At 29.6% G+C, this 13,206-nt stretch overlaps 1 protein-coding gene across 4 annotated transcripts in view; it reads left to right on the forward strand.

The window, feature by feature from the left end:
- The first annotated feature begins 5,246 nt into the window (after window positions 1–5,246).
- cnc (NFE2 like bZIP transcription factor cap-n-collar) overlaps window positions 5,247–13,206 on the forward strand; it is a 221,915-nt gene continuing 213,955 nt past the window's right edge. Inside the window, exons 1-2 of one of the 4 annotated variants that reach the window (XM_031985279.2) lie at window positions 5,247–5,516; window positions 5,596–5,690. In XM_031985279.2, coding sequence (XP_031841139.1) covers window positions 5,601–5,690 — 90 coding nt within the window. In that variant the 5' untranslated portion in view covers window positions 5,247–5,516; window positions 5,596–5,600. Of the gene's footprint in view, window positions 5,517–5,539; window positions 5,691–7,003; window positions 8,352–13,206 lie in introns of those variants that run through there. The other 3 variants (XM_031985284.2, XM_031985278.2, XM_031985277.2) reach the window with 3 other exon arrangements.

Below are 13,206 nucleotides of genomic sequence, written 5' to 3' on the forward strand. Positions count from 1 at the left end.
AACCTTAATTATTTGTGTAATAAGCGATTGAAGTTACGGATATAGAAAAAGAAGAGACATTGAAATCGTCAAGTTCAATAATAACACTATGGAACACGATTTTTGTTTTGTAATAGCCACTAAGTGGTCCTTATAGAGTTCCTTACCCTAAATATAAATCCGAAAACTAAATTGCTGGGTCACGTTCAGTTTTCGAAAAAACAGAGTTTTTGTAAAAACGGTCGAATTTTTCAGAAAACCAAGTGTTACGTGAAAACTAAAAACGATAGGCAGTTAAAATTTGTTGTAGAAAATAGAGAAGACTTTCCCGAATATGTAGCTATACAAATTTTGAATTTTTCTGATCATTAAATGTTTGTAAATGATGATCAAAGTGTAAAAAAAGGTAGATGCACGTACTTTGCATATACTTCTGTTACATTTCTACGAAAAGTGGGTTGGCTAGCACGAATTTGCTATGTACCATTGGATTCTGCAGTCATTTCTGAAGAGAAACCCTCCCGCAGGAAGTGTGAGAACGGTTTTTCTTTCTGACAGGTTAAGAAAATGTCCGTGAAGAACGCGTGCACAGAACTTTGGCGCCACACGGCCATCGCTCGCAGGCCACAGCTATTAAAGGACATGACTACGCGCTGTATAGACCTGAACCTCGGACACTTCTTGTATGTATATATATATAATGCTTAATTGTTTTATAAATTTTCATGATAGTTATGAAAAAGCTATTCACTACAATATGCTACAAAATTTTTTCCTGATTTCTACAACCATTTAAAAACAAAAAGACCCGCAAAAAAACGAAACTTTATACTTAAAGCGCCACCAGTTTATCAATTTTCAATATATTTCTTTCTTCTTAAAGAATACCTGTGTTAACTACAGACTTTTGGTTGAGAATTGAACTTTTTTATTTTAATATCTGACAAGCACAATAGCTCTAGCCATGGCAAGCAACAACTTACTTTCTTTTCATGCTCAAGTTTGATAGGCTCAATGCCAGTCATTTTTAAGGATTATTCAATAAAAAAATATTATAATCATTTTTCGAAAATAAGCAAAAATAATGGTACAAAACTTATGCTAAGAAATTTTACCAAATTTTCATAAATATTTTGTACAAAATTCGTCACACTAAAAATTTTCTTAAGGAGACATTTCCTTTTAAGTGGCCTTAATTGGGTCACTTTTAAATAACGATAAAACGATTAGTTAGAATGAAAAAAAAGTAATAAAAGTTGTGGCTTAGAATTTTGCATATAAATAGTATTATTGTAGCATTAAACTTAATAAATGTTATACCCCTTATATAAATGTATGCGTCATATATGTTTTCCAGATTATATTAAACACTCATGGTAGAAATAAACTACATAACTATGTAATTTGATTCTTATTGATTGGCCTAAATTTGTGAATTATCGGTAACGTTGAGTACGTAACCACCTTAGAATACAAGAAGAAACATCCATCTGATAAATTTATACATATCCGGGTTCTTAAAACCCCTTACAATTTTTAACAGCGACCGACATTACCAATGGCCCACAACTTTTATGTACCGTTGGTAAGAAGTAAGCATAAAAATTTGTATACTTCGTTTGAACGAATGCTTACAGCATATGCACTCGAATGATACACTTTTAGAAAACGATGATATAGAAATATATTTTTATATGATGTATAGATATATAAATCTTAACTAGACGTAGTTGCATAATTAACTAAACTTATGTAGTTATAAGTATTATTAAAAAAATATATGCCACCAATCTTTGTTTTCGTAATTTATTTTAAATTAATCTTCTATTGTTCTGTACAGAAACATCAGTTATTCAAGGTTTTCTTTGTATGTAAATTTACGACTTTTTAACTATTTAGATTGAAGTATTTGTGATGTTTACTTCAATAAAGTCGCTAAAACCGTATTACTATGCAACAAGCAATGTAAGTAACAATGGATTGTTTCAAAGTATGCAATTTCCATTCTTATTGGTTCAAGAATCATCAACAAGGCCATAAAATCAGGTATGGTGGATTAACGAGAAGAAAACATTTGGAAAAAAATATGGGTCTAATTGGTCAGAGAGGAAGGAAACATGCTCTTTATTACACATATTGTGGACATGAATATGTTATTTGCCGAAACCGCCGCGCATACTAATCCAATATCGTATACAACTGTGCCGTTCCAGGTAAATACATACCAACATTTCGACAACGTAATGAAGGAAATAAATATTTATATTTACATTCGTAAAAAGCTAACATATACGGTAGCTATAATAATGAAGCGAAAGAAATAAAACACGTATATAAATACTTATTATCGGTGTAATACTACTGCTTTTAAGACAATAAATTTATAAAACAAATAAAACTATTTTTTCAATTCATGTAATCTAGGAGAAAATAGTAAAATAATATTTTTACTTTCATCTATTATACGTACTTGTTTTTTCTATTTTTATCAATATATTCAGTGATAATAATTTGCTCGTATATTGAATGCAAATAGAAGAATTTAATGTTTGTATATAAAAATAAAAAGTTCTTATTTTATGTATTGTTTTTGCCTATTCACTTTGTTTAATCCACTCGTAGATTCCTTTTCTACCATGTGCCCCAGGTATGTACATATGTATCTACTATGTGCCTCTCAGGTTCTAAGTCAGTCCTAAAAGCTAAACGCGCACAGGGACAAAGAGAATCGGTCACACCTTGGTCTTTCCAGGAAACATACCTAATAACCGCCGACTTTCCGCATCCTCGGGATTCGGTAAACATAAAGAACTGCCGCTGCGTAAAAACGAAATTCAACGTTAATGTTCGTTGCATCTGACTCCATCGCGTTTTGTTCCGTCTGCTTTCTTCGTCGCGCGGCTCGGCCAATAACATCAACTGTTGTTCTATAACTATTCACGCAAGCATCCTGAGTGGAAGAGTCCCCTTGCCCCTGTGACTTTCTGCTTCAAAGGCTGACACAGCAGGTGAGAGACTTAGTACCTATATCGTCAAGTGGACAAAATATAAAACATTTATATAATTAAATGAAGAGATAATAAGAAATCCTTTAACCTTTAACTACCCGCATCTTGAATTTTCACCTAACTTTTATATCACATTTACACCACATGTATCACTGTGTGACTGAGTACATATATTATTGTATTGAGACAAGAAAATACATCGTCTTGATAAATTATGCTATTTATTAGGAATATAACCAAAAATGAATATAATAATTGATAATAAACAAAGGGAAACTGATGAAATTCATTTTACATTATTATTCGCTTCACTCGCTGCTTCACCAGCGTAAGTAGTTAAAGGTTAAAAAAAATGAATTAATACACGAATGATAATTTTTATAGTCTACGCATGTAAAGATAATTTAAAAAACGTCGAATTTCACTTATTTTCCATTGAAACATATAGTACACGCGATCCTCCATTTACACGGAACAGCCGTTCCAAGTTGATTCGTTTTATGCGAATGAAAATCGCGTAAATATAGTCTGTCGGTACAAGAAAAAACAAAATATTGAAAGAAAAGCTCGTATAAATTTTAAAAATACATATTCATTTCGCATTGCTTAACAAAAAAATGATGATAATGACATTTCCGAAAACAAATATAAATTTTATTCAACGTTGCTAATTTCAGATCGCGTAAATAACAGGATATATAAGAAACACGCGTAAAAGGAGTGTCGCTTAAATGGAGGATCAGGTGTACATTGTAAATACTGACTCATAAATTTGTTTGAAAACACTTTTTATTACCGTTTTGATGGATCCAATTATAGACGTTAAAAGATACGTAAGGGAAGATGCGGCAAGATGGAAGCGTTGAAAGAAAGTTGCTGTATAATTTTATGTTAATTGAGTTCGCATTCATAATAAATATAGTATTAATATCTGTTTATACAAATGTCTTAAAATTGATTTATAAAGTGTAATGGTTAGGTACAAAAAATATTTTCCAAAATAAACAATTGTACCATCTTGTCCCGCATTTCTATTGTCCTACTTTTCTTTTCAAACTAAATAATAGTATACAAATGAATTTACAATAAAAAATGGCATCATTTAACAAGAGAATAGAATATCGAAACTATATACAGTGGCGTTCAAAAGTTCCCGGCCAAATCGGTTTTGGAATTGAGTCCACGCCACATCAACGTGTCACTGTCATTAATACGAAGGGTATAGACCACAAAATACTAAGTGTAATATGTTAAATACTACACATTAAATTATTATTATAATAGCAAACAAGCATTATTTTCTTTTTTAAATACCCTGACCGAAAATCTTTGAACACGCTGAATTACTTTTTTCTACAAAAATATGTATAAAGAATGGATGGTGTTGATTATTTTACGGTATCCTCTCATGCAATATGTCCTTTATATGTCATAATAACAAAAAGTTCTTAAAGCCTTTATTGTATACGAAAAGTTCCAAAAACAATCTGACCGGGAACTTTTGAATGCTACATTTTTTAAATTGCTAATATATTGTGAAAAATGAGGTTTCAAACTTTATTTTTGAGGGTTGTTTTCCCATTTTTAATATGAATCATAGATGAATCATAATTTGAAGTTTTCCAACTTTCAATATGAATCATTGCTAATAGACAAAATATAACTGAAATATTTTCTCCATAACTATCCTTCATGCCATTTTTATCGTAACGTGTGTGTTTGGATTAGCTATATTTCCTTGTAAACATCATAAAGATTACCATTTTCCTTGTTTCATTAATTTATATTTCATTATTACATTATGTTAACCTTAAATCGTGATAGTTTATTAAAAATATAACAGTAAAATACAAAAAAACTCATTGGTATATTGTTGCTATTTATTACTTATTTCTAATAATTCACAAAAGGTGTGAAAAAATAAATATTAACTCAATATAAATTGTTTTAAATGTTATAAATCATTTTTCCTTATTTTGCATATTCAATTATAATGCATATTTTGTATATTATTTACTTATTTGCAATGACTTGTTCAGCAGTAATTTAAGTAATTATCTACTCTTTAAATTCTTGAAATAAGCTTACGATATAATGTCATTAAGTTGCTGAAATGGATATTTTCGTGTTAAGGGCAGAACCGAATGCGCCTGCGTACTAGTTTATCGGAAGCGGAAACATCTATATGACACGAGCACGTGTTGAGTTATTTGCGCCATATTCAAATAGCGCGGCAGTCGTTCCAGTGACGTAGCACAAGAAAAATTCTAATTATCTCATGCTGGAACGCCACTCAGTTGCTTTCGTACTGATTCTTATAACCTCATTATTGTGAGAAGGAAAATTCTGTCACAATCATACTTGTCATAGAATTTTTATTACAATGTGGTTCAGACATTAACAAACAATTCGCCATGTACTTGTACAAAGTGGTTCAACGAAGTGAGAGTGTTTCTATGAGTTCAGTGACGTAATGTAAAATTTCACTTCCATACTCACCAGAATACAGTTACCGGAATTTAGTATTCGGTCAGTTTTCACTACTGCCTGCAGTTAATATTCTCTAACGTTCAATTAATGCATATCTTGAGATTTAAAATTTAAATAGACAATATGTTTGAAATTGAAGATTTGCCGCGAATGACATCATTGTCGCCTCACACCGATGGAGTGCATTTAAAGGCAGCAAAACTCGTACGTGAGGTAAGTAAACAACATGCATACAGAAAAAGTTATAGTATATATTACGAATATGCATACAAGTGTGTGCGCACGTTTTGCATTTGTGTTTGTTTGATTACTCACGAATCTGGTTGGTAACTTACAACATGGCAACCACGCATAGTGTGTCAACATGTCCACGACTGAAATGATAGCTCGTATATTGCAATTCTGACTGCGTGTTTCATCAGTATTTTTACAAATGCATATTATCAATAAATAATATATGTACGTTACAGTAAATTGATAATTTGAAGCAGAATTTTTCATTTTTTCATTGTCTTTACTCTTGTGACGTTGTTACCGACTGAGAAACACATTGTGTTCCAAGTCTTCTGTTACTGTTCCGTACATCGTCACACTTCACCTATGAACTCAATTTATATACCACCGCGCACTGATTATTAATGTATTTGTGCTATTAAGCATGTGAAATAGCAAGGCTTTTTTAGAATTATGGCGATTACTGTATTTTCTTGAATCTTTTTAACACTTTTGACAATGCAATGAAAGTATATAATAAATGAATTAATATTTACAAATTATTTTGATAAATATATGAAGATGTGAAAAAATAGTAACACTTTTTTTATGTTCTTGTAACTTATTTAATTTCGATAGTTACGCGTTTCTGAAGTATATATTATAATTCAAATCTTACTGTTAAAAAATGTAGTCTTTGTGTGTACATGCTTGTAATGAATCTTAATAATAATAATAATAAGTTTACTCAAAATGGATTATAATAAGTAATGTGATAAATTACGTGATAAAAGTGCAAAGCTCTGAAAGAAATCAGTATATAGTAAAACATTTTTCCATTAAAAGACAAATAAAGTTGCGAACGAATCTATCGTTACATAAACGCGTACACAATCTATTTTAATGCAGTGCTATGATTCTCCAATTCAAATTAAAAGGACGTACCATACGTATATGCAACTGACGTACACCTCGTACGATTTTTTATTTTTATGAATAAGTAATAAATCAAAAATAAACTCATATTGAAAGTATATATTTAAAAGTCTGAATGTTTAAATATTTTATATTACTATTCGGTTTAATTGCTGATTGCTCTATAATCGTCTGTACGTATTTATTTTCATTGAATCGACATTTGCAAAGCACTTTAAAAATAGGTACTTCAAAACCTTAAATCGATGTAAATTACAATAATCAATACAGTTTATTAAATAATTGAGTATGATGAATTAAAAGTTGAACGGATGGTCGCTCGTTTATAGAAACAAATAGGGAGAAACATACGCTTGCGGCGGCCCTGAAAAACGACATTGTCGAAGTGAGTGCTGAGTCACATATCGTGAGCGATCTCTCTCAACAAGGTGTACTAGTTCGTTCTCTGTGAAATGCACTCTATTGTATTAGTTTAACGTTATCTTTGTCAGTATTACAACATCGTCAATGCAAGATGATTTAACAAAAGAGGTTTCTGGCGCTTGCCGCAGGCCTCGAATAGCTATCAGAAAGAAATTTAAAGCAATTCGAGACCCGGTATCATCTGCGGATCTGTCAATTTTAACTAGTATATCGAATTGTTGCTTTTTAGAATATTTGACCTAGTGTGACAGTGGAAAAAAAGTGTTGCTTCTAATTCAAAGGACTGCTATTTGGAATTGTCAAATAAAATTCGAGGCATGCGTGGGATGTACGCGAGGTGCACCGAAGTTTGACGTGGCTAGTCTGTGTTTTGAGGTTATTTTTGTATCAAAGTAACTGACCTATACTTGTTTAAAGAGAACTGCGAATCTTTATTTTCATTCTGACTGTCTATCGAATAAGTTGTTCCAGCAAGAGCCCTGAGAACTGTGCTTCGTAATTTAATTCTAAACCTATGATTATTTCATTAAATGTGAAAATCAAGAAACTAAAGAGTGAAGTTCAGTTATAAGAAGACTTAAAAACTTGTTTTGGGTACTGCATTATAAAAGAATAATACACAGCATATTGTGTGATTTCAATTATAGAAAGATAAATAAGTATATAAATAGGACTTAGTGCTTGATTTTAAACAAAGTAATTCAATATGAAATACTGTTTTATTATGACGACTTATAAGATTTTTATATACAATATCACTGCCAAGCCCCTGTGACAATACGTTAATTTATTGTGGGCTGTGCATATATTTACGAACTGCAGGTGATTCAACTTAAAGAAGACAAAATGTTGTGCATAAAGAAATTATACCGCGAAGAGCTGTTACAGCTCGCGCTGTTATTATCTTTGTTACGAGTAGATCCGGAATCCTACCTTGGTTTGGATATTCAAGCCATGGGTGTGGGTTCTTTAGATTTACATAATGGATCTGGATGGCACACTGATATACACACGATTATCCATCGACCTATGTTCGTTCATCCAAAAAATCTGGATTCGGTACTTCTGAACTATGAAAGAGATTTATTCGAAGACTTAAATTCATTAGGAAGATACAATAGAATGAATTCTGGATTAAATAATATTCAAGCATATTTGCTAAATATTGAAGAAACAGCAAGAGACGCTGTAGCAGGACCCAGTATTTTGACAGATTCAAGTAGAAATGTGACATCGCCTGATCCACCAACTTCTTCGCAAAATCCTGATGAACCAGCCACTGCAGCCGAACTTACCCAAGAGGTACTTTTTCTTACTGTTGATGTAAATTAAATTTTAGGTTTATTCTGAACTTTGCATTTAAATTAAAATATAAATCAGTGTGCATTTATTTCAAAATAATATTAATATAAGTACTATATATTATATTACTGCAAAAGTTCTGACTGTTATTATAAATGAATTCAATAAGAAATCAATTTTTTTGGTATCTACAGTAATATTTTAAGAATGCATTCTAAAAATAAATGATACGTTCTATATTTATCTAACAAGAAGTTTAAGAAAAATCACAATTCAAATCTTAGGGTAATGTTAATTAACACTTTGTTTACACTCAAAATGTGCATAATATAGATAAGTATATACATGTATTATACGAATGAAACATGTATAAGAAACCTAAAATTTATTTTCTTTTACAATATTATAATAATTTTTATTAACATTCTTTACTACATATTTTATATACTGTATCTGTAAAAGTTGTTTATTTTTGTTTTAACAGTATGAACCCGACAAATTAATGAAATAATATAACGGGTACCCTTAGGAACATTCTTGTTTATTAACATTTGTATCATAGTCATTTGTATTTATATGTTGCGATGCAACAATATATGTATACATATAGCTTATAGAAAAAATACTTATTTTATTTTCTATATTTTTAATGTTTCAATCATTTAATCTTCATTATTATGCATGATAATTATTTTTTCTGAAATATATAGATATTTACTTGTTATAAACAAATGACTAAGAAGTGGCATAAATCAAAATATTGCAGAGACACAAATATTTATTTCATTTGCTACTGTTATTTAAAATAGACATTATTTTACTCTCTGTAAAGTGACTATTTTTACCTGTCCAAAGTCGGCACAACACAAACATCTCTAAAAGACACGTTTAAAGCGAGTAAGCGTGGAAAGAGAAAAAAGATTCTTTTTTGACTGAATGTCATCACATCATGTAAATGACCTTATTGTCAAAAATACGTTACTGCCGTGAATCGTTGTAACGACCTACACGGAGGAAAAAATTTCTGTTATTTTTAATCGAGTGAAGTCAATTCTTCGATATACCCATTTCTGTGGAAAAGCACGGAGTTTTTTCTAACAGCTTTGATTTGTATTATTTTTATGTATTCTATGTTAAGTTCTATATTTATACAAAAGTGTAAAACAAATAACACTAAAATTATAAACAAGGAAGATAAAAAAAATTATCATTGTTCTACTAACAACGGTAACAAAGAAAAGTATTTCTTTTGTGATTCATACTTGATAACAATGATAAATGATTGATAATAAATAATATCAGTAGATTAACTTAGAAGTTCTTTTTTGATAACATGAATCTTATACATACAAAGTTTGTGCTTATTAAATATTTTGCCAAAATTACTCATTATATTTCTACATTTCAAAAATCAGTATTGTATGTGTTTGCTTAGAAAAGTTAATACAATGTTGATGAAAAGATCGTTATACAGTCATTTATTTTAAATGCGAACATTATTCAGATATGGGGGTCATGTTTATATTTTTACATAAAATGTCAGTTTTTTCAAGAGTAATAGATAACGGCTCTTAAGATGAGCAATGAAACACGATTCAAGATACACAACGAGAATTCTTAATATTTGGTGCGAATGAATTAATACCTTATAATTCAATTAATACTATCATCTTTTATCGAAATATCAATTCACGTTTTTGGTATAGGATTCTTTTTTTGTAAAATCCATTTCACACGAAAGTGGTTATAATTTATAAATATTTTGTAAATTTATAGATATTTAGCTAAGAATGAAATGAAATGAAATTTAAATGAAAAAACACAGATGAAAAATAGCAGCTACTCGAATGGTAAACTATATACATTTTTTAAAAAAATTTGTGTCTTTATTTATCATATACACTTCATATTTGCTAGTAGCGTTTCCCTACATATGACTATAATTTTTTAGTTTGTAATATTTATTTAATTTATTCTGTAAATTTTTAATAAAATTTCCGTTGGAAGTTAAATGTATTGTCCAGAATTAAGAACTTTGTGTTATTACACAATCAATTCTTTTAAATAGTCTGTTTAAATGTACAGTCATTATGAATATTTATTATGCGAGATCTATTATTATATACAGATTATAAATACCTGCCTTGTAATAAAATTTGACGTATCTTTTGTTTTGTCACACTTGTTATTGTTTCACTTCAATTATTTGACATGCCACAATTGTCTATTCTTGTCCGCGACGTAATCAATAAAAATGAATTTATCGATTCGCGCTCCTGAAATATAACTCACACTATTATAATTACATCGTGTGCCACATTGAATTCTATATACTGAATTCGGTACTGTAATACACGTTAATACGTATTTTGTCTCCGTAAGTTTCATTACATTTGATTTAAAATTACGCATGATTCATAGGCATACGTAGTCATAAGTTTACTACTTTATGATCAATATGTATCGCTGAAACGCAGTGTTCGAAATTATTTTCTCATTGGAATTATCTTCAAAAATAAGAGTAATTAAGCAAATTGATCGTTGTAATAATACAAACGCAAATATACATATATACATACACATATATATCTGAATGCAGTCAACCGTTACCGTCGCAATCTGCTGTTGCTAAAACCGTCAATATTGCAAGAGTTAAAGATCGTGAAAATACACTTGTAAATAATATAATACAATTTTATTTTCACCATTTAGTGTAATAAAATAAATGAAACGACGTAAACGTTGTAATTATTGGAAATATGTAACTCATGTTTATGAATAATTAATCCTTTATACATAGATTTACAGATTATTTACACAATAATCTTTCTTTCGCGTTGTTCTTGTCTTACACCAAAAAAACTGTGTACTATTTCCTTTTTATATTAATTAACACCCTCATTACTAGTAAACTATGTAGTTTTTGCGTTCACTACAGACCAACTTTTTACATTTTATTTAAATCAAAGTAAATTATTTTCACGTTGCAATTTTATTATTTAAGAAGTACACCCTACTCCTAAAACTTTCAGAAATCATATAGCCCTTAGGAAAGATCGTTCAAATTATAAATGATTATTATGTAATCTCTTTTAAGCGATGAATTACTAAACTTTTACTATAATAGTATTCATTTGGACATGCATGTGTAATAACTTCCTAGTCGTGCAAAAATAAATAAAGAGTGTATAATCGAAAGAATGCAAAATTATAAAATTCTAAATCTTATTTAGTGCGTGAACACTCATTCTTTTGTATGGTTACTATCACTTTCGAAGTCCTTGAAATTTTTTACAAAGACGATAATTTGTGGTATCCTCTTACGAAAAACATTCTCATTAAATGTTAAATGATTGTTACACATTCAAAGTACTTGTAAATACATATATAAAGTAGTTGTCTTCGAATATCCTAAAAATGTTCTTGATTTTCATGAACTTTTTTGTAATAACTGTTCAACTAACGCTTTCGGTTTGTTTTTGTTGTTCATTCTGTTACTTTTTCTTGATACAAAATAATCTTTTATATAATGCTAATTAATTTTCTCTCAGTGTTGTCTATTTCAGAATAAATACATGCCTTAAAAGTCGGTGCATATAATTGGAGCACTTGAGGGGGGCGGTAACGAAAAAATCAGAAGCATAAGTAATCAGTACGCTTGTTGCTACAGCCCGATTAAAATAAATCATTTATATTGAAGTAGAATGGTGCATGTTTAAATTGTAAATTCCACAATTTCTTATTTTTTCCAATGATTTTATAAGGAAGAAAACAATGATGAACTTAACATAGAAATAATATTTTAGCTTGGTCGATAACAACAAGCATAGTGACTACTTTCCAAAATTTTGGTGTTTCGTTTTCGTCCACCCTGAGTGGTCCGATCGTTTGTATCGGTTTTTAAAACATGTGTTTATTCTGAACAAGGCAACACCGAGAAAAAATAAATTAACGCAGTATAAAACATTATTATGTATCATTAAAAAATAATTACATAAGCTGCACAAAGAAACTGAATGGGTTAGTCGAACCATTATTACAAAAAAGATTGATGAAAATTCATACATTTTTGCGACGTTCGTTCGTAGGCAATAATCCCTATGAAGCATGTTTTCATGTAAAATTTAACAAAACATTTAATAAATGAAAACAAAATAAATAAACATAAAACAAATAAAAATCATTTAATAAAACATTCATTGTACTCCTTAATCTATATCTGCAGTGAAAGAAATTATATCATATATTTCTACTTACTGTTTATGTACACGTTATTTATGTTATTTGCACGGTATCTTAAAAGTGACTACTCAATATAAAAAAGTTGTTGTACGATTTATATATGTCACTAAGTCTAAAACTGAAAAACTATTCGAATTTATAAAATTATAAAAGCAATACGTAACAAATAAGGCTTGAATGTTCAAAACGTTATTATTATTTAAGTGATCGCCCGGAATTCTTATATCAGCATTTTTATATAGGTATATAGTAATTTTAAATATATTTATATTTATTTTTATACGCACGTAATATTGTTAGTCATTACAAACGAGTGAATAGTCACTCATTGAATATATATTTTTTACAACTAGTTGTAGACATATGAATTTTCATAGTATTGATTAACAAAATCTTTAATGGACAAAACATTTGATTGTATTTCCAGTTTCAGGTATGCGAGGTGACAGTAGTCAATATTTCCATAGTTTTTTTATCAATTCCAGATAAGTATCACTTACACCATTTTCTTGGTAAAGGCCTTGAGTATCCAGGTCACCCATATCGGTTCATCTAGGTTAATTAATTGCAAGTCTATTTTTTAGACTGACTTTTTACGTACATACCGAACGTT

The sequence above is a fragment of the Nomia melanderi genome, chromosome 2 (genome assembly GCF_051020985.1).
Source record: "Nomia melanderi isolate GNS246 chromosome 2, iyNomMela1, whole genome shotgun sequence".
NCBI classification, from domain to species: Eukaryota; Metazoa; Arthropoda; class Insecta; order Hymenoptera; family Halictidae; genus Nomia; species Nomia melanderi.